The 27053-nt window shown below is 38.7% G+C and overlaps 2 protein-coding genes across 6 annotated transcripts in view; one reads left to right on the top strand and one right to left on the bottom strand.

Moving 5' to 3' along the window:
• Positions 1-27053, bottom strand: part of LOC126921466 (synapsin) — a 47554-nt gene that overhangs the window by 11164 nt on the left and 9337 nt on the right. For both annotated transcript variants that reach the window (XM_050733117.1, XM_050733116.1), the window contains exon 7: positions 33-238. In XM_050733117.1, coding sequence (XP_050589074.1) covers positions 33-238 — 206 coding nt within the window. The remainder of the gene's footprint in view (positions 1-32; positions 239-27053) is intronic.
• Positions 3527-27050, top strand: LOC126921475 (metalloproteinase inhibitor 3). 4 transcript variants are annotated; one of them, XM_050733137.1, is made up of 5 exons: positions 3527-3956; positions 24378-24504; positions 24588-24670; positions 24747-24983; positions 25241-27050. In XM_050733137.1, exons 2-5 carry the CDS (start codon positions 24378-24380, stop codon positions 25460-25462), a joined length of 669 nt encoding a protein of 222 aa, XP_050589094.1. In that variant the 5' UTR covers positions 3527-3956; the 3' UTR covers positions 25463-27050. The 4 variants fall into 4 exon arrangements, with proteins under 4 accessions (XP_050589094.1, XP_050589093.1, XP_050589092.1 ...); XM_050733136.1 differs by having other exon boundaries at positions 3527-4023; XM_050733135.1 differs by lacking the exon at positions 3527-3956 and adding an exon at positions 13604-13750.

Below are 27053 nucleotides of genomic sequence, written 5' to 3'. Positions count from 1 at the left end.
GATCGATCTGGCAGACATTTCGCGGCACTCACATGAACGCCTTATAGTTATTGCCTATTTTCTGCACGTGAACGTCGTATTTGGTGTCGACGTACGGCTCCGACGTGCAATAGGTGTTCGCCAAAGCAGCCAAAGAGGCGAGATCTAGAAACTCCTGATTCGTCTCGGCACGGGCTTTTCCCACTCCACCGTGGGCGTGCCCAAGTTTCACCACAACCGGATAACGAGATGCACTCACCTGCAAAGACGATCAACGTTCAAAAAGAGAAAGAATTAATGGGTACACGGTGTTCGATCGCGAATCGATTGGCTTCGACTGCGTCACCAAACGACTTGTCGCATAACGACAACTCTTCAAACGTTGAACTTCAAACATTCTGTAATTCTGAATATATTCGATGCTTCTCGGATGCATTTTCAACGTGGTATCGAGATTTCTGCGTGGAGAATCGATTAACAATGCACGCGTATTCTGCATTCCGCTCTAATCGACGGAAACCAGTCCGAAGGGACGCCTACAGCAATATCTCGGGCTAGTCTTCAATAATCGAATACATTAACCGACATCTATGGATGAAGATCAAAGTCAGCCGATATACAGGCGGTTGATTAAACAGTCTACGATATTCGCGTGGGCCGCAAGAGATTATTAAACGATGATGCTGCGTATTCGTTGCATCCGTCAGTCGATTCGTTCGGAACGATCTTCCAGGATCGTGAAACATATCCTCTCGAGATTTATTTTTCTTACCGGAGCGAACCGGAGCATGCTAAAAATATGCGTGATATGAGATGGGTATTTCATTCGATGTTGAAATAATTTCTTTGAAACGTAAGGCCGCCAGAAGTTTGCAAACCATACGTACCAGTTTCGTTCCTGGTAATTAAGATTCACTCGAAGCTTACGATCTTCAACCACAAATTTCACCCGATTCCACGGTAATCGAGTTAGGAAAAAAGGGTGAAGGCGACATAAAATGTGAACGCTCTCTCCTGGTTATCCCGTTAGCGCAGATAACCAAGGAATTCCTTGTTAAAAGAAACAAATCGGAGCCAGCCGAGCTTAAGTGGATAACTCCACTTAAATTGAACCTTAATCTCCTTCGTCCAATTTTTCTCAGAACTTAGGACAACTTGAGGAATGTCAATCGATTCTTCGATCTATATCATTTCCCATGAAATTCTTCGTGCGTTTAATAGACACAAAGTTTATTTCTTTTCAAATCTACCGCGTTCTCTGTTTCAGAATTTAAAATTTTAGTTGATCGTTCAATATTTTCTACTTTCTTCAGAATTCTTCCTTGCAAATTTCACGATATAAAACTTGTTCAGCTTTTGTTTTTACTCGCGACGTACAATAAAATTACGAGATGAACCGTTCTCAGGCCAAAGTTAAATAACTCGACGTTACAACTTTTTTGAAATAATTTTGAAATAACAGCAAAGCTTGATCGATGCTTATCTTATATAATTTTATCAATTTTCTCCACTTTCTGTTTCGTGGACATATGAGAGGATTTGTGGAAACAAATGGTTCAAATATTGATGGATCGTTAATTTTCTATGAAATTAGTTTGTGAAACATTTAATAGTTACAAAACGCAGGACAATTTAGGAAACTAAATGACAGAGCTATTTAAAAGCGACGTGGAAAAAGGAAGTGGTTGTTGAACGAATCGTCTCATGGGCGTACGTCCGGCCACCACAGGCTGGCTGCGCTGATTCTCCGATGGACAGTGCTCAAACCGTATCGTATCCACGTGTTTATGTCGGCACGTGGGTGTCGCAAAAGTGACTTTCTGAGCACCGCTGGACGCGTGTCCGTTCCCCCGTGGCACGAACACCAACGACGGGGATCAACGGCGAGGGACACGGAGATAAATCATTTATCGTGCTCGAGGGGACTGTCGAGGACTCCGAGGGCAGACATACACAGGGGTGTCGCCGTCGATTTTGTTCGTCGTACTTGAACGCACTAAAAATAATGCGCCGTTCACGTCCGCGAAACCAACGTTTATATCTGCTGCGAAATTTTCGGTGATAATCCATCCAAGGTTATTTGACGAGTCACACCCACTTTCGATAACGTTTGTCCGATTTTCTAATCGTTCTGCACCATCATCGACTTCTGCCCATGTTTTAAATTTAGAAACGTAAAAAATCAAATTCCGTTTTCATTAAAATATCTTATCTAATATCTCACAATTTAATTAGTGTATAATTTTATTTTGAATATTTCAATGTATCTTTAGAAATGCTGATTACTGAAAAGTTAGAAACAGAGTTCTATGAATTTTGATCAACTACCATTTTGTTCAATAAAGAAAGAATACGCACGCCGCGTTTTTTTTTAAATCGTGTAACGAAAAAAGATCCTATTACTATAAACCAATCAAATCTGCATTCCTCCCGCTATCCAACATTCCAGCCACGAAGCTTATATAATGTGTGTAGCTAATCTCGTCTAAAAAGCATCATCAGACTCAAAGAAGAAACCACAAGCTATCGAATTTATGTGAATTACCGTTTATCAAGCGAATAAACATTATGGACATATATTACCAGTCTCTGTTTACCGAGCAGGCTATGGTAGGGCTCTTTGAATGCTAATAGAATCGATCTGTTCTACGTTTGCGGGCGTCTCAAAGGCAAAATATGTTTCTGGCCCTTCCTGGCTCGTGTTTCGTGAAGGGAACTATAAAAAAGGCCGGCGGACGTATTAAATGATAGTAATCGTGGATCAAACGGTGATGAGTGGAACCCCCGCGAGCGCGTTTTGGCGAACAAGGAAGGCACGTAGCGAAGCTTGAGGTCGCGTTGTGGGAAGAGGAGGGCGATTGGCCAAGAAAAATGTAAGTAGATCGACGAAGTTCGAAATAAGAGAGAGAGAAAGAGAGGAAGACGAAGCATCGGTTAAACGGAGAGAGAAGACGAGAGAAAGAGAAAGAGGACTGTGGGTGGCCGGCAGGAGACGCAAAGCGAGCAAGGTATACCGACAAAGTGGGGGATGAGAGCGTTGGAAGGGGGAAAACTCCAATGGTAGGGGAAGTTGAGGATCGGGACAGGAGGAGAACGATAATGAAAATGCGTGACGAAGATATAGGTAAGAAGCTGCGGAAGATGAAGAAGGAAGGACAGAAGAGCGAGCAAGGACACGAGGAAAGTAGACGAGGAAGGTAACGAGAAAACAAGAGGGATAAACGAAAGAAATGAGGGGGAGGGGGGGGGAAAGGTATGAAAAAAGATGATCGAGTTGGAAAGAGAGAAAAAGAGCGTAACACGCTGGAACGAGCAAAGTTCTCCGAGAGGAAGGGAGAGCAGAAGAGCACGGTATAGAGCGAAAGAGAATGGTAAAAGTCAGAAATGGGGACAGAGACGGAGGACAGGTATGATTGAACGGGAGTGAGGAGGATAGCAGGGTAGGAGAAAAAGAGAGAGAGAGGAGGAATGGATCGGAAGGGAGACAGAAACAGCAGCGAGATCGACGTAAGAACGTAGGAAGGAACGAGAGGCTCCCGTGTCGTTCGCGCTTGCATTGCTTTTCGAAGCTCGCGCGCGAACGGTCCGCTCTTGTTGGACGTATACGTGTGCGCTGATCGATAAACACACGTGAAAATCCAGTCGGTCCTCGTTTACGGTCGATGGTGTATCGGCTGATATAGTTGGCGAACTCGAGATCGTTTATTTATAACACGGTTGCGGGAAAGCTTCCACTCATCGTTAAGTACGATTCGTGTTCGTTCGATTATCAGTTCGATCGTAGTTTCCGCAAACGAAGGAGAAAAACGTGGTGCACGCGAATCGAATCACGCGGAACTCGCCGGCTCACGGAGAGACGGTCGCTTCTGAAAAATCTACCGGCTACGTCGACCCGTCGACGGACTCTGGTACAACCATTCGCAGTTTCGAAGAATGATTGCGCGTCTTTGAGGTCAAGGAGAATAACGGAGAGAAAGGTAGAGTGCAAGTAAACTTTACGAGGAAAGCCGAAGCGGAAGGATCTACGCGGGGTCACGAAGAAAGGTATCTGTGCACCGCATGTACGATTTTCACGTTGTACCTGAAAGCGGTTTCGTGTTCCTGTACTGATCGTGTCTCAAATGATATACCTTTGTATATACCTTTGTATATACCTTTGTGTCTCTAACGTACTTCTCTCTACTCGCTTCTTATTTATCAATCGATATATTACTTTATCGACATATTTACGACTTTCTGTTATTTATCTATCATTAAGACAATTTACTGTTCTATATGATCCGTAGATAGATTTTATGTCAATAAAACTTTCTAGCAGAGCGTTCGAAGATTAGTAGATACGAGAATAACATTCGCTACTAAAAGTGGCTGCACTTTGACTCCATTTGGCCTTAAGTTATACATTTGTCGCTTAATCGTAGTAGCAATCAAAACGATGACATCATACTCGCTCGCGAGCCAAAATAAACTTCGCTAATCGTACACCGAGGAAACGCAGAACCGCGTTCTCTGAGGCTCTCTTTTCTAATCAAAATGTATTCAATCGAATAGACTGATGTGTTCTAGACAATCCAGTCTATGTTTTACGCGTTTCTGGCAGCAAATTTACCGATGTTTAGATAGAAACGTAGAAATTATGCGTTGTTTCAAGGCATTGTTGTTAAATACTGGGTATCTTGCAGCGCTAGTTGTATAAATAAAACTATAAGTCTAAATCAGACAACATGAGCACGGTAGAGGATCGTTTATGCTAGCTCTAAGACTGTGTCATATGAACCTTATGCGAAGACAGACATTCCAGCCACGAATGCCATGGTTGAAACGCGAGAATCCACGCGAATCGTGAAAATAACAGAGACATAGACTTTTACGATCGTTTCATTATGTTAATTCTATCCAGCGACATCTATTATGTTCCTGGTATTCGTGTACCCAGCGTTTTTCGAAAAAAATCCGACTACCTGCTATTTCTCGCTACTACACGCAAATAAAACCCTCGCATCTAGTTATATTCTGTCATCGTTATGTTCTTTAAACAACAGCTCACGATATGAATAATTCATGATACTAATTAGTCGAGGTTCGACCTATCGTGTCCGGTAATGTCTATGATCTCCTTCTTTTTCTCTTCGCTTTGCCGATATTGATAACGACGAATACCTTTGTGATAATAGAAATGTAAGAAGTTATTTACCCAGCGAACGAGAATTAATTAACTGCAAATTGAAACGTATTTAAAGTTACTATTAAGAAGTCTACATTAATTGTTTGCTAAAATACATTATAGTTTCAATATCTCACGATAAACAAAATAATAAAAATTATTAGGGTAATACGTAGCGAAGAATAATTTCAAAAGTTCCTCAATTTATGTTAACAAAATTCTAATAATCTGTTGTCAATTACTGTCAACAAGGTGAAGGTGATGGAATTGAATTAATTTCAATTTGTTACATGTTAGTATTTCCAACATGTGTTTAAAAGGAATTTCATGGATGTGTAGGTATTTCTTGAGAACAAATTTTCTCGTAAATTCAATCCACCTTTTCATCGATTCGATATAGGACGGTGAACAACCATTTACTCGTTAGCTTGTCCTATTTATCATTTTCAGCGTGTGGAGCACACCTCATTAAGTATCATACATTAACGTTAGATAGATACTAAACGTCCAACGACTTTATTAAATATCAAAATTTGACGATCTTACTTAACCGGTTGTTAACTGTGGATTATATGTTCCACGCTCGATCGGAAAGTCAAAGAAAGATCGCATATTGTAAAACTCAAGAGAAGCTTCGTTCGATGTTCAATTGGCGAAACCGATATCCATGTAATCGAATTCGGTATGCTGTCGAGGAATCGATTTCGATAAAGCGGACGACAGAAAATATGAGGATACGAACTTCGAGTTGACTATATCGTACCTCTCGTACGGAGGAATGTACCTGCCGGCACGGCGCGGCGCCGCGTTGTGACGTCGAGTTAATGATTGAACCTTTCGCGTGGACCGTTTGTATACGCTTCCAAACAAACATCATTGGAGACAAAGTTATTATAGTGACAATTGAATACGGTATTCTGTTTGAATGGAGTCTGAAGATATGCTTCACGTAACTGTAATCAAAGTTTCTCATTCTTATCTCTCTTATCCTCTTTATCAATTTGCTCGTAAAACTTGTAAGGGAATTCTGAAAGCATTTCTCCATTCAGAAGACGGTACCACGCAACTATAACTAAAGAATTTTATATTATTTCATGCTAAAGAAACTATTTAATTTAACCGAAAAAATTATTAGTTTAATCAAATGCAATTTACTATTTCCATCTACAAAATCTAAATACTTTCTGTACAAGAAAAAGACTCTTTAACTTGATAGTGATACCAGTTTATTTTCAAATTACAACAAAAATATTCCATCATAGGACAAAATACTCAATATTTCTTACGATATCGTCAATTAAAGTTTCAATTGCAAATCTTCTACATGCACTTTCTTTGTGTACAGGAACGATTTCGTAGAACGATCGAGAATGATCGTGGTCGCTGTTCATTAGACTAAAGCGATTTCCCTGAAGTATACAAACAGGGACGACTCGCCTGGGACGTGTTATAAATCCTTTCTGACCTCCCCACGTTGCGACGTGGTATTGTGATACACCGATTAAGGAAGATTGGAAGAGGAAGATATAATCCCTCGATTCGACTCTCATAAGGGAACGTAATGCACGGATCATATCGGCGTGTACGATATTACTTTTATTACGCGTTTCTCCGATACGCTATGAGAGGACCGAGTGGCGCCAACCAGCCGGTCTCCGCTTATGTATACCTAGCTATCTACGTATGTTTCTTCAGAAACGTGTATTAGGCCCGCGTATTCGCATGGTCACCCGTCCGCTGTGTCTACCTATGCTCTACACGCGTTTTATTTCCACTCGAAGAATAAGCGACGGCTCTCTGTAGACTTGGTAGACCTGGTATACCTCGTCCGCCAACAGATTAGAACAGCGAATCGAATATTTATAGCAGCCCGTTTTCATGATCGCACGCACGCCGTTCAACGATGTACAGAGGATAGGGGGACACAGTGCCTGTGTACAGTGTTGCGTTTCGATAACGCCACAGGAGTTCGCGATCCATTCTTCTTCTTCTTCTTCTCCTTCCTCTTCTTCCGGATTTTTTCTTCTTTTCTATTCTTTCATGGCAACTGGAGATAGCGTAATCTGGGAATCTGGTCGATAAATCCTGAACTATTCCGAGATCAAACGCACCACAGACTCGAACGTACGTCTCGGAGTTATTGGCAATATTCTTGTTATTTATGCCTATAGCGCTGCTTTATGTCCGTCCCGCGATCCTGATTACAGTGTGCACGAGAGGCGTTCTTTATCCGGCGCCTGTTACCGCGCGTTTGGTAATATTTATACTTATATTCTTACGTCGCGCGAATTAACAACGTTTTACATCCGTTATTTTCGTAGTTCTGGTATTATTTCACGACCTCATTCGAACCGGTCCTGTGCACTTTCGACTACGTGAATGCGCGCGAGCTATGTTGGTGATTAACGACGTTCCTCCATTCTTGGCTATTATCCAATACGTGTCTCTGGCGCCAATAATAAATTAATAATTTCCGTGGAATTCGCGATACCTGTCCTTCTCCGATATATATTTCTTTCTTTCTTGATCAAAACGTGACATTATTGAGTCGAAGGTCAGCCAAATTAATAGAATGCGACATTGTTTGTCACTGTTTTCGATCGTGTTCTCTCGATCAATTAAAATTGTTACCCTGTGTGAACGTAGCTGCTCTCAATTGTACTGTTCCAAGACGCGAGACACGGTCTTGCTGTTTGCACTAACGAGCAACAACGTTCGACGGACTCGTGAAACTGCCGAGACCACAAACTTACTCTTCTTGTCCACCCGGAAACATCGCATGGTGCTATATTTCTCACGCAGTAATTACTTCGCTTGCGGTTCAAGAACCTTCGACAGACCAGTGGTCCTTAATACAGAGAATGCAGATTAATGGTAACGTAGTTACTCCGCGAACTCGAATAATTTCTACAGTTTAAACTACATTAAGCATTCGTCAGAAAAATTCATTTAATACATAATTTGCAAAACACTCGCATCTACTCATCTCTTATTAACCGCATGTCAAGGTAATAGCCAGGATGAAAGTCATGGATATCTTAAAAAAGTGATTGTACAGTTTGCCCCACATTAAACATCTAACACTACATAACCATAAAAATACATTTAATACATAATTCTGAAAATACCGACATGAATCACAGACCACGAATCTTACTTGCCACATCTCAAGGTAATGTCCAGGATGTACACCATGGAATGGCCAAAAACATGTTATGGGGAGCAAGCAGCATCGCAATGGCCTTGCCTAAAAGTCGGTAGCTTACGAAACAGCACGTGGCTGCGGTATCGTCGGGGTGTGGTCTTTGCGGTTTCTCCCGTTACATCATCACAAATATATGGTCAGTCTAGTCATGCACTTTCTGCCCGCGGTTAGCATTCTTTTTTTTACCTTTTCCTTTTCTCTTCTTCCTCTTAATCTTCTTCGCGAGTCTCTGCACGCGCTCAGGAGGATTCACCCGTAAACGCGTATAAGATTACGTGGCACACATAATCGAGTGCGCGAGCTTTAATTAACGCTCGCTATTATTCGTTGGCACGAAGAACCGATCGCATTACGCGTGGCTGAAGCATTAAGCCGCGGTAATGAAAGAGTACGACAACCCTTGCACGTGTTGCATTCGTTTCAAAAGGTATATTCGTAAGTTTCAACCAACGAAACGTTCATTTCCTTAAGCCTTCGCAACAAAAATTGATTAAGATCCTAGCAGTTTGAATCACTGTATTTCTACGTTCCTATAATAGTATCACGATGTTTCCCAGTCGCGTTTCTACTATCTTGGTATTCCAGAATCGTGTGAAATTCTCGTACAGCGAATTCCGTATGAATATGAAATCAGGTACACGTTTCGCGGTTTCTTTGGCAAAAGGTATTCTTTAAACAAACTGTTTATTCGACATTCTTTAGTACTGGGTAATCAAATTACAAGTGGCTTCGTATCGATGGAAACAATTCCTCGTACGACTTTGCATTCCCACCTCAGTGTCTGGTGAGCGCGATGTTTTGTGGTCGTGGTTCGCGGAAAGTACGGAATCGGTTGGCAGAAGGAATGAATTTTCAGCAGAAAGCAGGCCGCTTTGAAGTGCAGACGGATCGCTGCCGTTGAGTCAGTCCTTGGCATCGATCGCCATAAGTTAGCGATCGACAAGTTCGTGTACATACGCAGAAAGCCTTCGTGCGTCGTGCACGATCAATCAGCGGGCCTTTTTAAAAATTTCAGCCACGTATTACGACTATTACGAGTGATACTTAGAGGTAGTCAGCTCTCCCTTTCTCTCTCTTTCTCTCTCTGTTCTCTGACGTCTGCCGCGTTCTTTCGCGGGCCAGCTAACGCTGCTACTACGAGCAGAGTGACTCAGCGGCCAGCAATCTCATTCATCGACGCGAAAGAGGAGTATTGCGGCGAACCGCGTGTATAGAACGCTTTTGCAACGACGCTTCGGGGAACGAGATGTTTTCTAGGATGGGAAAGCGTTTTAGTAATTAGAGCCATTCGTTAAACGCGACGTCTCGTCGTTGCTTCGTGTATTCAACTTATTTTTCACATCCCTTATCCCCCCATCTCTCTCTATTTCTCTCTAGTCTATTCGATCTTGAGTTAGTTCACGACAGCTCCAACGACACACGCAGATTTACTATTCGTATATAACGCGAGCCACGTGAACTTTCAGTGATAAATTCGATTTTCTGAAATTCTAACCGAGCCCGATGCCTGGTAAATCCGTACGGAGAATTAATTACCCGTTATAGGCAAACATGTAACTCTCCCGAATACATTCTTCACATGTAGCACGCGATATTTTGTAGCCAGTATCGGAGTCGCGCGGCTCCTTTCACGGGGCGAAGGAGGAGACGCGATCCGCGGCTCCCTTTTTGACAGATGTTCCGTGAAATCATGCCATGCAAATGGTGTACCCGCGTCAAAGGAAGTCTACATTTTTCTCCTCTACCCACGCTTCGAGCTGGCAATTCAAAGTGCACGCTTGATAATAATCGGCTGTGATTTCATCTGTTATTTTCATGAGTTGTCGTCAGTGGGTAGGCAATTCTCGAGGTCTAAAATATATTGGTTGCTTTGATACGCCTATGTACATTCACTTTTGTGGTATTGATATTGTTTAATAAGAAACAGTTTTACGCAGAATCGTATAATCCTATTCCAATTAACTTTCAACGCATCATTCCTTGGAATATCGGAGTTAAAAGTTTGAGAACTATAAAGATATAGTCGTCTAATCTATATAGAAACGTATGTATTTAATTCCAATAAGAAGAACATCGTGTCGTTCGTTCGGTAAATAAAAGGATTAGAATGTTTCTCGTTGGCACGCAGATAAGTACATCGTTGTAATTGTTCGTGGTAGATTCGCACCAAAGATAGAGCTATTCGTCAGTCAGCGGTTCTATTTTTTCCCTGTCTGGTTAAAAATAGATACAGACAATCCGTGTCAGCGGTTTGTGACCCACGGGCTGTTTTGAAACACTTTTATTTCTTCGATGCGCGTGAAAATAGCTGCCCATTTATTTCTGTGTCGTTAGTTGCCCCATATTTTTGGTCCAGTAATTTACTAAATCCAAACATTCTGATAAATATATCGCGTACCCATCTACGCGCTATCGCCCGAGGTCGATCATTTTCTTCATTCTATACTGTGAGTGATTCGTTATTACTATAATTTTCAACGTTTTATCCGTAATAATCGAATTTGCATAATGATATAGCAAAAGTTTCACAAAATAGAAAGTGTCGCTAATAGCCTAATCTGTACCATTGTTTACAAGGTAAAAGCTCTCTATCAGCTACGTCCTATCAACCAGACCGTTTCGAAAAAGACCTCGCGTTTTTAGAATCGAATCACGTCAAATTTCCCAGTTGCGCTCTGACTACGAAATTACACTTCATTGTTCACCAACCGCAATTTACATACAAGGCAAAGTACGGTTATCGCTATTAAACCGTGCACGAAACATGCCCGCACGCAATTTCGTGGCAAAGCTAAGGCCAGATTTTTCTCGCAAATTGATCGTTGATTCTGTTTCCTCTCTGCTTCCCCAACCGGTTGTATGCAACTTGCGACGACTTCCTCTTGGCAATTTATAGCCAGACGTTTTCTTTGCCAACGATTATTTTCACAAATGCGAACACTTCCATGAACATGCTTCTTCTTTATTCTACAAACACGTGTTTTGTGGAAGCGATAAAATTTCGTTTACTATCAATAACGATCGCACCCAAGGCCTGACTGTCTTGGGCATCTGTCATAGACCGTCCTAAATCTACTTGACAATCGTTCCGCCCTCTTGTTTCTCTTCCCGATAGTCGTCCACGAAATTGCATCTTAACGTAATCCTCCAGGATTGATGCTGAATCATACGTAGAGACTTCCAAAGCGTACGAGACGTGCATTATTCTGCGCTTACGAATCTTCGAATTAATGCAGCTCGTGCGTGCATTACGGTGAATCGGCGCGATTACGTTTTTATTTCGACCGGTAAATGAAGACTGGCGGATTGTTATCGGGTCGCAATAGCGGCTGATTTAACGAGGCGCAAATTGTCGACCACCAGTATCGCGTTAGTTCGTTCGTTATTTACACTGAGTCACACTGTAAATATAGATACGCATTCATGACGCGAAGACCACGAGAGCAGCGTTGGATACTTTTATCGCCGTGACTTTCCCCGTTGCATCGGCGATTAGCCTAATTCCTTCGATTACCATAATAAAACGTTTCGACCTGTCAATTTGCCCGCTGATCAAACCTCTGCGGGAAATTGGAACGTTAACGGTATTGAAATCGGTTTTAACAATTCTATAAAGTCGAATCTCAGATGGTTACAAAAACAGACTGATTCGTCATAATTGTATCTAATGTTTTACGCATGTTTCCAGTAGGAAATTTGTTTATTAGCTTTCGAACGAAGGAACTTGATTCACGAGCTTCCATGTGGTTGGAGAAAAATTGCGCTGAATGTAACGAAATTGCAATGTTACGCATTGGATTAATAATAGCGGGTATCGTGGAGCAGTTATGCAAAACCATAGAGAGATTCATTGCCATTCGAGCTTGAAACCATGCCAGGTCTCTTCGATTCTTTTTTCGTCTTTCATTTTGAATCCGTACTCCCTCTGGTAGCGTTCATAACAAAGTACTTACGTATGTGTCAAATGTAGTAAATTCTTCAGTATACGTACCTATGTGTTCGTGCACAGTAAACGGGCAACACGACACGATGTTCAAATACATGATTAATCGTGCTATCGTCCCGAGCAGTGGCATCGATATCGAAATGTAATTAAGACATATCGCTATCTCCGTTTTCACTGTTAAGAATATCAAATTTGATGCAAAATCTCGGCACAAGTATGAAGATATATGAATCTGGAATCTCGTATCGAGGAATTCGTAATACTTTTTTCTGTGCGTATTATTCAGTGTATAATATCATTCATTTCGTTATCATCTTTTTGCAACTCGTTTTGATGAAATTTTGATGGAGTTTATTGACAAAACACCCAAAATTGCGCGACACGCTGATAACGTATTTACATGTATGTCTATAAAATTTTAATCTTTTTAATAAGCTCAGACTACATACTTATCAGCAGCGATAAATATATGAACCAATACAATGTTGATTTCCATTGTTCCGCTTAAATATAATACAAATATCAGAGATATGCACATATCCAATATACTTATTATGTCATGGTTTCGTTTTAATATTAGATACAAGAATCGTGATTTATGTGGTACCAGATATCACTAACTGACTCACAAATCTTGCCAGACGCTTTCCCAAGTTATCAAATTTCTTTAACTCCAAAATCATCTCGTTCCAAAAGCTTCTTAGAAGCCAAATTAATCAGCTTCATTTCTTATGAAGTTCTTAATCTTATTACTCAACTATATAATCAGTATTTAATATCATAAAAAAGAAACGAATTAGGGATAGCATAAACGATTATAAAAATCCATATTTGTAGTCGTAACTTGTTACACTGATGTAAGGACTAGAGACGATCAGTGTGGTTTTTAAGAAATTCAAATCTAACGATCTATCAATTTCACAGTTGTTTCATTCTAATAATACGTCGCAATTCGCACATGGCAGTGACATGGTCATAAATAATAACAAGCAAACAGAAATAATAAATGAAACGGGCTTATATTAAAATCTGCAAGATCGACGGCAACATCAATCCATCGTTTTTACTGAGAAGAATCGACGTAATCGTCGGTTAGTCGGTTGCACTTCCGACTACGTATCGTCGGTCACGTCATGACGTAACGTCCAAATTTATGATTAATCGCTGTTCAGATAGTCTCGCGTTCCTTCTTTCGGCACGGTTTCGTAGCTTCTGCACGTCGCGATAGTATATTCGCGTTGACGAACGTGCGAGTGAGTGAGCTGGCAAGTGTACACGAGCTCAGAGCTCATGCGTACACGCATGTACGGATGCTGCCGCGGAATATAATAGCGGTAATACGATGGAACTGGGGCAGTCCTGCTTTGACGGGCGTCTTAGAAGCCTCTACCTGGCTACTGCTCCGTTTCGCCATCGTCACGCAAATTTTTATTTTTGGAAACGTTTGATTCTAGAGGTTCGTTCCTTTTTTACTCGATTTGACGTTCGCGAAATACTGGGGACGAATTGTGAATTGTGAAAACTCGATATCCACGATTAGACTGCAGATTTTTATACGTTTGTGAAAAATTTAAAGATGCCATATAAAATTTCCAAAGTAGAATATTCGTTATAATATTTATTAAGCGAAAGAAATATCATTTATTTAGTCGTGATCACGAAAATTTGTTTCTATATAAATATCCGCAGTCTATTCATGATTGATAATTGAATCACGGTGAATTTTTTTTAGAAATCAAATTTTTTTAAAAATTCGTAATTTGTTCGTCTTTCTTCTTTTGGGTGATCTAGTGAATTTGGAGATGTGAGATTTTTAAATCGAGTGAAATATCGGTAGGTTAGGATTGTATTAGAAGCGGCCAAGTAAAGCTTCGACATTCCCTGGAAACTAGAGTGAGTTCATCCAGTTCAATTTAATAGACGGTCACGTGTAAACTAGCAAAGGTTAACATGACAGAAGCGATAGACATCCGCAAGCGATAACTGTCGACTTTCACGTCGATTTATTTTTCCCATCTTACGAAAGCTAATGTATATCTTTTTCGTTTTCTTCGTTTTACTTCTTAACGATTTCTACGGATTATCGCTTAAGTACACATGACGAATATTACATATGCGGTGTAGTAGCGTAAAAGATAGCAATATTTACTTTCAATCAACGTTATCCACGCATGATACGGTGAACGAGAAAATTCTTGGAATCACTAATCGTTTTCTTCTCTCAAACTTATCCATTTTTGCACTTACACATGTACACAAATAAGATAGGGAAACAAAAATCCATAAAATAATTACAAATGGCTGGTATCGGAATACTGCAATATTTCGAAGCCTTAGCTCGAAGTACAAGCTTGTTTTCAAATGTTTAATTTCTGCCAGTGCACCAGTTGAGTCATGAACTTTCATCGAAGATGAACCGCCTCAGGTGAAAACTAGTTGCTCTTTAGATGAATGTCAGATAATGACGATAAGCGATGTGTATTTATACGTTGATTATCTTCGTGACATATTGTGTTCGTGCGCATTTCACGGCACGCGTGATGCCGCTCAGTTATTAGCCTCGGTGCAATTATCAATTTGCAACACTTGCTATGGTACAGTGTTCGCGGTAGTACCGCGTGTCTCAGGATCGAGCAGCCATTTATTAAATTGTTTTCATTAATCGAACGCTGTTTGCGACAAATGGCTCGGAAAATGTAAATCAGCGATCGGTACCATCGTCGATTTATCTCTCGCGCGGCGATGATTCGAAATCACGCGCGCTTCGTGACATCGTGGCGGTCGTCATCCGACCATTCATTTGCCGGTGATTGATCGATCGTATAATTAATATTTGTCTGCATCGCATCTGCACTTGCAGTCGCGGATTTAGAACGTAAATGATTCGACTGTTTCTGAGGAAAACTGCAGATTTATCTTATTACTCGACGCATGGCCAGACGTTGGATGTTACTTCAGTGTATTTTTATCTAGATTGTAACAAAATGTTGCTCTGTGTTCGCATTATTCGACACTTAGATCACTTTTAAACGTGGAGCTAAGAATATAGATTGATTGTTCACTAATCGATGCTATACAAAATATTTTTCATTTAATAATTAAATAATATTAAATGTGGTAATTGAGGGACAAATTAGCAAAAAACAGCTCCTGTCAAGTTTTCCGCCCATTTAGATGATAATATATTTAACATAGTATTCAGAAGATTATATTCTGTCTTACAGCCAAAAAAAAAAAAAAAAAAAAAAAAGAAAAAATTAACTAAACCATCTACAATAAGTACAAATACATTGACAACATTTGTGAAATATGATAAATGTTTTATTTCAAACAGTTTGAATATGTAGAAGAAAAATGAAAGATGTCAGAGTATTTTTTATTTCTCTGAAGAAAAACAAACCTGCAAAAAAAAAAACAAACCTGTCATTTTTGTTATGAGCCCTTTCTTTGTTATTTATTATATACTTTTTATATATTTTCTTAGATAAATAAGAATAGAAAGTAAAAGATAAGTCGCTAAAGAACATGCGAATACAGTGCTTCATATGTACATACACATCTATTTCGTTTACGCAGTATGTTTCCAGATTTGCATGGCTTTTCAACTGATGTCACATTCCGGAATTATGATAAACATAACGAATATTTGAACCAAGGGAGCATCGTATTGGGGAGAAAACGTTTGAAGAATCGTTCAACTTTTCTTTAAATATTTCATGATATTTCTGAACAAAAATATTTTTGCAAATCCGCTAAGAATTCTTGGCAATGTTTTTCATGCAATTCAATTCACATCGTTCGCATGAAATTACGCAAGTGCACGTCAATGCGAGACGTCATTTCTTGCGCATTAATTACATGCACTGTTAGCAAACACAGCGATGAACTTCAAACGACGTGTTTGAAAGCCTCTGTACAGCACTTAGCTCGCCCGATTGTGAGAGATGCTAATTGCTATCCACATAAACGTTGAGTCTTCACACTCTTGTTAAGTGTGCGCAGGAATTACATCGCTCTGATTTGCTGCTCTTATTACTGACATTACTTTGTCTACTAACTGTGACATACTACTTCAAGCAAACACGAAATGTTTAGGATTATTTATGTTTAATTAATGAAATTTTGTACATTCTGTAAAAAACGATATATTCAGAAATAGAATAGAATTCGAGGGTGATTAAAAATTGAAATTTTACATATGAAGTTTATATATATAATTTGTCTGATGTAAAGCGACTAAACCGGTATTCATGGTCGATGACGCGACGAAAGCGAGTAATCTATTTATCCAGGCCGAGATGAAAAGGCCAGCCAATTCATTGAGAGAAAATTTTGGGCATCATATTTCCCGCGTGTTAACGTAGCGCTGAATTAATGAATATGTAAGTAGATACTGATGAAAATGATGGTTCTTCAATAAAGTACATCGTGATTACCATTAAAATGTACAATACGTCGTTTACTGTAAAATGCTCGCCAATTTATTTTTATAACTTTCTTCTCTACATCGCGTCGATTTAGTTGATTCCGTACAGGAGCCTAATCTGTCTCTTCGCCACTAAAGGGTTGTTATTAACTTTTAATGAAATGGATTTCGTTATAAATTCCACTCAACATCCACGAGGCAATCTCGTAGCTCGAAAATCGACGACCACAAAAATTTATGTTCGAATATATTTCTTCAATTTTTTGGAGCATCAAAGAATGTTTAACGCTATATGCTTACCTCTAATTAAAGAAGAAACGAGTCTCTGTATTTCTTACATGGTATCTATCTCATTTTTTTGTTTATTGAATTTGCAAATATCCGCGAAGTTACCCAGAAACGTGGAAACTAACCTTTTCTTATTCTTGAAATTCAAAAATAGAGCGAGCGTATTTTCAGAAAGATTTCCAAGAATTCTAATCCAGCGAAACGACTTCTGGTAACGATAACGAGAACAATTGTTCTTGGCTTAATGTATTTGCTACTTCGAAATTGGCAGTTCGTTAAATCTAAGCATAACGTTGTAACTCGTTCGAACGATATGCAATCCGTTTATTCTTGAAGCGAGCAATAATTAATTGCGAGTCTTGATAATCAAAAGAACAATCGTTCATTCGATCCGTAAACAATTATTCCTTCTCACTTAATCTTAACTCAATGAGAAAGCGTTTTATAAAGCATAATTTATGTTAAAAGCCAAATAGCGTCTCGAATATCTCAATATACGCTTCGATAAACCTTCACGATTTATAGACGTATTTATGATTTTATGTCATCGCTAATTTTCAATCTTGTTACCGTGGCAAAATGTTAATCGAACGGGTTTTATATTCCACGCCTCTTCCGTTTCTGATAAAAGTTTCAACATTTGAGCCACTCGGTGGAAATATACTCGTTGAGTTAAGCACAATATTATCATCTGGCTGCTTGGATAATAGTTTACACGATATATTTCTCCTATTCGTGAGATCGGAGTCCTGTAAACTCGTAAGACGATGAACATTTTCACGCTTGGAACTAGTGAGCCGGTGCACGCCCCGGTATATTTGATACGAGCTGCTGTCGCTGCCGCTGCTGTCAGCTGTAACGTAATATAAAACTTCAAGAACTTGCTGAGAACGCGTTCTAATGGTCGCGTAAATCCGCCCACTGTATCTTGTAAACAATTGCAAGAATGCCTGATGCAAGTCGGTATTCAATTACTGCCGCGATTGTCTTCCTTGTTTTGAAAGAAATTCTTCCTAGATGCTCTTTTGTACTATCGTGTGTAATATTACTTCCGGATCATCGTATAATGTTAGGTAGATGAAGAAGTAATGTCGATTTTGAGGATGTAGCAGTAAATGAACTTAGTATGATGTTAATTTATTTAACCGCTCTGTTTGGTGTAATTTTTCTACGATTGCGTCATCGTTTTGGAAGTTTCTTAGTAGGTACTATCGCCATTTCATTGAAATAATTTTTTAATGACCTAAAACAATGGTAATCTGACAGTGCCGTCTGGAGTATAGTGAGGACGAGAAAGACTAATACAATATTGTTACCTTTTCTAAATTTACATAATATGATTGACCAAGAAGAGACTTTGTTGTGTTCTACGTCTAACTATAGAAACTGCTCGATCTATACTCATTTTTATACCTTATAATATTTTATAAATATAGAACACAATTTCTTATTGTAAACCTATAATAAACATGAAACATTTGAAACTGATTTTCTTACTATGATCAAACATCGAAATCGCTTCTCTGCAAACGCAATATTTCTCAAACTACTCTTTGAACCTTAAACATTCAATTGTTCATAATTCAAGTTGCGTTCGGTTTAAACTGCATTGATTTCAAAAGCGAAACAAATTTTTTATTCGCAGAGTCATGCTCGCGCGATATTTATTGGCAAGAAAATCAGCTCAAGTTCACGCTCGTGAATAGGACGGAAACGTAACGTAAATTAATCAGTCCGACGCGATGGGGAATAACGATCTCCGCGAGGAACTCGAGTAGCAGGGAGTCTGTAAGTTGCAACGATACGCCGCAAATGAAAACGCGAGATCGGAGAAAGTAGACACACGTATGTAGGTAAGAAAAGATCTGGTAAACGTGTTAACGTCGTTACAATCACGGGAAGTGCACTCGACACGTTATTATGACGCGCTTTGATCGCTTCGAATCACCACAACGCATCGCGTTCATTTTCAAGTCGTTTTGCCACGGTGACTCGTGGAATTCTACGTCGAGATGACCTTTTAAAGCGTGCACCATCTAAACATGGTCGTTCGACATCATCACGCACAGCATCGTTCCGATGTTCCCGTCTTAATGAAGATATACGAAAGCGATAAACGTTACGACCGGACCGAACACGAGGCAATCCTTTCGCCGGTATACCCGATATAAATCGGCACGTATTTGGACGCATCGGTAAAGTTACGTAAAGTCACGTGCAGGCGGGACGAGTGTGATTTTAATGCTCCCGATAAGGAAATGCTGAATCAATAGATATTAACTCGGATAGGACTATTATGTAACTTAGTTGATCCGTCGGATGTTTCATCATCGAAGAGCCGTAAGAGTAGTCATGAGAATTGAATATTGTAGTTCATCGTGGTTTTGTAAACGTAAACCAAGCGGAAACCTTCCTACTTCATAAGGGAAACAATTGAAATATTCAGTCCGTTGTCAAACCAGCCCACGTTACTAAACTTTTCTAAATATATTTGATTTTTGAGCTAAACGTCTGTTTTTTTAACAATTGTTTTTGTTTTGTTTACAATTTAAAATTGTTTAGATATCGTGCGAGACAATATTCAAATATCGAAGGTATTAAAATATTACTCGTCTTAATAATTCTGTCCGTGTAGTTGATTGGTATTTGTACCATGCATTCCTGCCAATTTCGGACCATTACAGATTTTTCTGGATAATCTGTCGTTCGTAGCAACGATGCGCGTGAATTATCGCAACGTTTAGCCTTGCGCTTGTACTAGACTCGAGAAAAATGCGAAGTTATATTATTGCACTTATATGTATGCTCGTTTTAGATTACCATAAGTATGAGTTGTAGCGAGTATGCGTGGCCTGACGCTCATTTACGTTCAACAGCGCTACGCTGTGTATAAACTTATTCGGAGTTTAAGGTTAATTGGCGTAGCCTTGCGCACTTATTTACATCCGTGCAATCACAAATCTTCAGGGCAGAATTATCGATCGTAAATTACTTCGTACATCGTACGCCAGTCAGATTGCTCGTTCTGCTAACACGAAATGGTAATACTGTTCACCTTTGGTTGCTCTCGGTCTTCGTAAAACGAACATTTTTATGTCTCTCCGTTGGTTTTAGCGAATTGAGCCTCGAACGTCTTAATTCTCCACGCAAAAAAAAACCAACAGATCTCCCGTAAGTTTCGATACTTTACAACCAAAGTATGATTTTCAGGAAGTTCGAAACGAAATAAGATTCTTAATTTTATCTCTTCAACTAAAGGTTAACCAAGAAATTTTCGTAACTTGAAACGAGTCCACAAATCTTCAAACAGTTACATTGCTTCTGAATGCAACCATGACCACAACTTAGCGCGTAGAAACAAAACTCGCTCGAACTGGAGCAGAACGAAATCAAATCCGTCCTCAGCGTATCGGGTAATATTCACTTTACACCGGGTTGCAAACCTAACACCAAACTAGCACAGTTCGATCGGGAAATAATTATATGATCAACTGCATAAACAAAGCCGCGTCATAACGAAATTTCAGACGAAATACGCAGGCTCACGAAAATATTTAAGCAGTTGTAGACAACTTTTGCGTGTTATATAAAACATTTTGAAATCTCATTAACACTATTATGAGACATGACTATCGCAATCGTATTTGTAATGTTTGAAGTAAATCTGAAAATATCTATAGAAACTACGACATATTTGGTAGAAGTATATATTCCGGAGACCATAAAATTATTTGATGTCAATTATCCATTATATTAATAAACCTCGATATTCAGTATAATGAACTTTGACACTTATTATACAGTTGAGAAATCTATACACATGGTGTATACTAATTTTTTACTAAATACATATATATATATATACCTATGCAATAAATATCTTTCTAGTTTCTATATAGTATATATATTTTCAGAGTTTCAAAATTGACCAATATAATTATGACAGTCGTGTCTTCTTACAGTGCTAATGAAATTTCAAAACGCTTTATATAACATATACAATATGGACATGAAAGATTTCTATGATAAGTGTTCAAATACTCATACTTTTAGTGTAAATTGTGATGCGTTTGACGAATAATAGTTTGGGTGCGCAATAGGTCGTCATGTCGATGCGTCACGAGGTGTGGAACGAACGATCCATTCGTGTATGTTTATTATTGCCGATGGAAATAAAAATAATGCAAGTACGTAGCTGCCTATATGACATCAGCCAAACAATTCGTTTTGCGTGATGATGCATGAAGTGCATCGGATGAATGCTACGTGAGAGTATCGGTGCCATCATTTGGGTGTGGGTGCTACGAACTGTGGCTCCGTTGAAATTCTTGCACGCAATTAACTGTTTCGATACACATTGCGCTCGATCGGTTACATTCATTTTCCTGATAATTGCATGAACGCATGTCCGCCAATTGGAAATGTAAACTTCAATAGTTGGCAGAATTTATAACAATGGCGAAACACCATTTATTTGAACTTGTTGCACGGCAGACTATTCGGGTAATTGGAATTGAATAATTGTTTCGACTATCTATGATTTTTTCTTTGATCAATATGCGTTCATGTTCAGGTAAGTGAATTCAATCGATGGAAGTTTAATTAATAACGTTAAATTTAAATTTCGTCCTAACAAAGGAAATTCTGTTATAATAAAGTATTGGCTATTATATTTTTCGAAAGTAACCATCAGATTGCGAATTTGTTTGCATTTATGGGAAATTTGGAGGTGCACAAATGCACATGGAGTGCACAAATATGTAAAATAAAAATATAAATTCTGAGGACATTTGAATTAGTGAGTTTGCAGACACTTATAGAATGCTATTCAGAATGAAGCCTAGCGAGTTAAATTTATGTTTATTTTCAACCACAGTATATCAAATAGAATTTTTCATCTGCGTTATGTAGAAAGTTTCCAGTCACGGCTACTGCAAATTGTCCGTTATCCACTCGAGTTCGAACTCATAACTCTGGGACACCCTATATTCCGTACGTAATTACAATAATCAGACAGAGCTTTACGATCTTCAAACGTAAAATTGTTTCTTGTCAGTGGCACTATAATACTCCCTCGACGGCAGTGATAAAACCACGAAATAAGACTGGAAACGCAAATAAAATCAAATTTGCAAGCCGGAGAAAACACAGTTGAGCAAGTGGCTCTACGAGCGTCCTGACGTTAGCGTAACGTGGTTCAATTCACTCAAATTGCCTTTGCTATTAACATTCATTCCGCCTGAAATGGCTAACTCGTTGTCAACTAACCAATAAATTTTTTAAAACCATTGCGTAACGAAAGCTTATCATATAAAAGGTTCAATGACAGTGCATGGGTACTATTGGAAAGCGTGTTAAACAATGATTCCAACAACACCTACGAATTTGTCTATCATTTACTATAAATGTACTTTGCGTTTTGAAGTAACACTGTGTGTTACGCTTCATAAACATATATTTTCGAGCATGATGTATCGATACAGGGTTGAATATCGTGACTGCCTGAGCACGCTAACGATCTGTGCACGTTCAGTACATTCCGTTGAAGTTCGATGGCGATATAGTTCACCGAAATCGTTTTCGTGTTCGTGACTTAACCTCTTTGCTCCTACTGAAACAAATATGTTTCACGATTTTACTATTTATAGGTTGAGCCTACTACATGCTTTCGTGCATTATCGTTCGTTTTGTAAATACAATTTCTTGATCAAAATTTGTATGCGTTACTAGTGAAAGATGTGAGTTCTCTAACAAATGGGTGAGCATTACGGAAAGAAATCTTTATGGCATCGGAAAATTACTTTGTTTATCATTGCTGTCTTGTCTTATTTAATACGCACAACCATTTTCAGTATCTGAATTGCTATGATTATTTATGTGCATATTCGTATTCCAATTCCATGTTTTGTTAATAGTTATCGTATCTATGTTTAAAAAATATCTCATTTTTACCGTGATTTACCCTATATATCCTCATAGAACACATATATATAAAGGGCGTATATGTCTCACCCCATTTTCTCCTTTGATTTATTACATCAACATAAGAAATATTTTGTTAATTCGTTCGTTGGATCTATTTCTGATTAGAAACTTTTATTAGAAATTGAAGAAGTAGTTCAAGATTTCTGGCATAAAGCATTAATATTCTTTAAGTTCTCTGTTATAGTATAAAGTATTAGTTAATTAGTTAAAACTTAGTTATAAAAATAGTATAGTGTATGTGTGTGTGTGTGTAAATACCAACAATTCATTTGGAATTATCGATGCACATAATCACAGTATAGTTACCGAAGAAAGTTCTGCAGCAGCCAGTCGGTTCCGTTAGGAATGCCTAGATTCTAAGCTGTCCACCGGTCTATTCTCGCAGTCCAAGGAAACGTATCGTCAATACGATCTTTGAAACGGCTCACGGCGTTTCTGGTCCGTGTTGGACTTCGGTTTCCATTTTACATCTATGTTTAGACCTGGCCCAGCTGATGTCGATAAACTAGGCCGAATTGCAGCGCTTCCGTAACGTTTATTGTCAGTCCAAAAGTGATTCTTCCCCATTATACTCGGTGTTATGAATGAATTTATAACATTGTCCTCCATGATTGATGTTTCTATTCGTAACACTACTTTCGCGTATTTTCATTGATTCAAAAGGATTTAGTCACTATGCGTGACTCAGGAGTCCATTTAAACAAGTTTTGTTAACTATTCTCTGCTAGGATAGTTTTGTGTTTGAGGTCAGTGGCAGCTTATTCAAGACCTCGTGTTAACAATTGTTGATCGTCAGTTTCGCAGAATCGCACATCAATTTAACCACACATTACAGCTCTGCAAGGATTGAATAAATTTGCATTAATGAGGTTTGCAGGTAGGCTGCCGAGATACCAGATTTAGATGGAGCAATAGCAAATTCAGATTAGTCGTTTAGGAACAGTCATGATTCACCTCGACGCGATGCTTCGTTTGTTGCATCAAAAACGAGACACGTATTCTCATGACTTAGTCAGTCAGTTTCTCGTTCGTTGAATAGAGTTATACGTTACGCCGTATCCGACAGGTGACAACTGTCTCGGATCGTTCGGATACATTTAATCAGATTTCGGAGATAAATGGATCTTGTCTGAGAGCACAAGTATTTCTCAGAAGTTTCATTATCTTCTTACAATGGTTACGCGTCTTCGATTCAAGATCGTTTCATTACCTTGCCTCTTATCGTATCATTTCTACCTTTCACTCTTATCTTTGATAAACATTTAATCTAATTCCGATGATACTTGATAAGATTTAATGCATCTTTTTTTATTGCTACCAATAAAACATCCAGAAATTCCTTTTAACTTTCACCATGTAATTGAATCGATTCTTCTGTTTCCAGATGTGGCAATTAAGGTTTTGGATGTACATTCTGCTCATAGCGCTATCGCTGGCTCCATTGCAGAGGGTCGCGGCTTGTAGCTGCATGAGCAGTCACCCTCAAATACTATTTTGCAATTCAGATTTTGGTAAGAATTTGTATGAAATTTGCTAGAAAAATACGATCTTTTCTGTTACTTTATAAACATGCTTTTTCTCTCCTCTATAATAGTCGTTCTTGTAAGAGTGAAGAAGATGATGAACGTGAACGAGCATGAAATCGCCTATAGCGTGAAAATCAATAAAATCTTCAAGGTTCGTATGGCAGTTACACTATTTTTACTTATCAGTTTTGTATCGTAACCTAAACCTGATTGTTTTTTAATTATAGGTGAACAACAAGACATCGTACACCGTCCTGAAGAAAAATATTTTATGGACCGCATCGTCGGAAGTTTTATGTGGAGTGGACCTCGAAGTTGGAGAAACTTACGTTGTTAGCGGCAAAACTTATGATGGTGAAAAGGCGAACATATCGTTGTGTGGTATAAAGATGGCCTGGCGTTCTGTGACGAGCAGACAACGAAAAGGTTTCAGGCATTTGTATCGTTACGGTTGCCCGTGTAATGTAAGTGAGAAATTTTTTTTTGTACAAATATGAAGCTTTCATGACACATTTTTCCATCTCTTATAATTTGTGACTTGTAAAATTTTGCTAATAATGATTAGTTCAATAGTGCAAGACGACACAGACAGTTGCATGTGACTGAATTCTCATCTCAGCTACGATACATTTTAACCAATAGGCCATAATATCGAATTCTTATTGACCAAGAATTCAACTGTTTTCTTTCAATTACACTCTGTTCGTTTCGTGAATTGCAGATCTATTACACACCTTGGTGGACCAAGGGTGCCGCTCTAGAAGGCACAGATGGCAAAGAATGTCTATGGGAAAGCAAACCTGGTCCGGAAGAGTGCCAGAGGGATTATGGCGTTTGCATGCCAGGACCAGCTGGATGCTCTTGGGTCCCGTCGGTTCCTTATAAGAACTGCATCAAGGAGTATCAACAGAAACGCGAGCAACAGAGGGCGCGAGAACCTTAAATCTTTCTATTTCGATGCATGCGAAAGTTCTACGATGGAACGAGAAAATCGATCACGCTGGCGAAAAATCGACGTTGCTCGTGCCAAGTCACGTAGCACACCTCGATTTATGAACATATTTGTGAAATTTCGCAGAATCCCCACGAGAATAATGTTACTTCGTGTGCAATGAGCGTTCCAATATGCAGCAAACTGGCGCTGTACCATGTAAACATGTTGACAAATTAATGCTATCTTATAACGTGTGTTATAGCGAACTCTGTACCCGGTGTGGTATCTTCAAAGCAGAAATATTTGTAATAATTAAATATTCAAGAAATTTTCCAAGTCAAATGGTCGGAATAGCATTAATTCGCAATGTAACGTTTTCATTTCTGCATCGTGTCATGCTCTATTTATTGTTGCGTTCCATTAGAAGTATTAATCGGGTAGTGATATATCGACGAGTACAAAAGTTGTACACTGATTAAATACACGAAGCAGGGAATCGATTGGAGAAAATCGTACACAGCTAGCTGAGGGGAAGCTGTTATTCAGGGGTATAATATAAACCGTCGAACTCTTGAAACTGCTTGCATTTTCATGATAAATTACTTCCTTGATGTTTCGATGTCTGTTTCATCGCGTTTGTAATAATTGATATTCTATTTTCATCTTTTATTTAACCGGTTGTCGGTAATATTTATTCCGGGATCGTTGACTTCTTTCACAAACTGAATAATAAACGTCGTTAAATGTATTCAACTTTTAATTAATCCGCGTCGAGAAGAATCATCGGTAAAAAAACTTTGTTCGTATCGATTCAGATTGAAATTTTCCTCTTCTACCGTTAATCATCGCTGTTAACCTTATTTCGTTTAATTGAATCGTAGACTAACGTTGATTCGCAATATGAATCGACTGAATTTCGTGAAATCTGAAATAGCAGGTACAGATGATTGGCCATCTTTTTAGTTGTATATATTAGGCTATTGATGTATATTATACATTTTTAAATTATTCTCATTTTCATTTTGTTGTACGTAGTTTCTTCTTCTTTTATTTCTTCTATATAAGAAACTGTTAACACGTATTTAATTTTTAGCAATGTCTTGTACAGGTCTCTGAATATTTGAAACTAAGTTACAATCGAGTCAGTTAAAAAAAAATAAATGAATAAATAAAAGAAAAGGAGATATTTTATAGTATTAACGAACAATGTTTAAGAAATATAATTTCTTACGAAAAAAATTCAAGTTTCCTTTTAACGATCATGTTGTCTCATTATTCGAAGGATAGCACAAAGATGCTAAGCGTTGTGTTAGAAATGTTACAATCAAGTTAGGTACTTTAACCTATCAACTATGTATCTAAGCGTAATCACGTATTGTTTCTTGATAAGAGTGACGAGAAACAGAAACCCTGTACATGGGTAGGACTTTAGTACAAAACACTAAAAAACGCGCGACGTGACGGAAGTTAGCCGGCATTTCCTAGCTTGAGAACGTAACACGAGACGATGTATGTTCTTAGTCTTAGTTCTTTCATTTGATAACTTTTGTAAAGTATTATAATACTTAAACGATGGGAAATAAACGAGAAACTCATATTC

The sequence above is a fragment of the Bombus affinis genome, chromosome 10 (assembly GCF_024516045.1).
Source record: "Bombus affinis isolate iyBomAffi1 chromosome 10, iyBomAffi1.2, whole genome shotgun sequence".
In the NCBI taxonomy this organism is placed as follows: domain Eukaryota; kingdom Metazoa; phylum Arthropoda; class Insecta; order Hymenoptera; family Apidae; genus Bombus; species Bombus affinis.
This window is presented reverse-complemented; position numbering and strand designations above follow the sequence as displayed.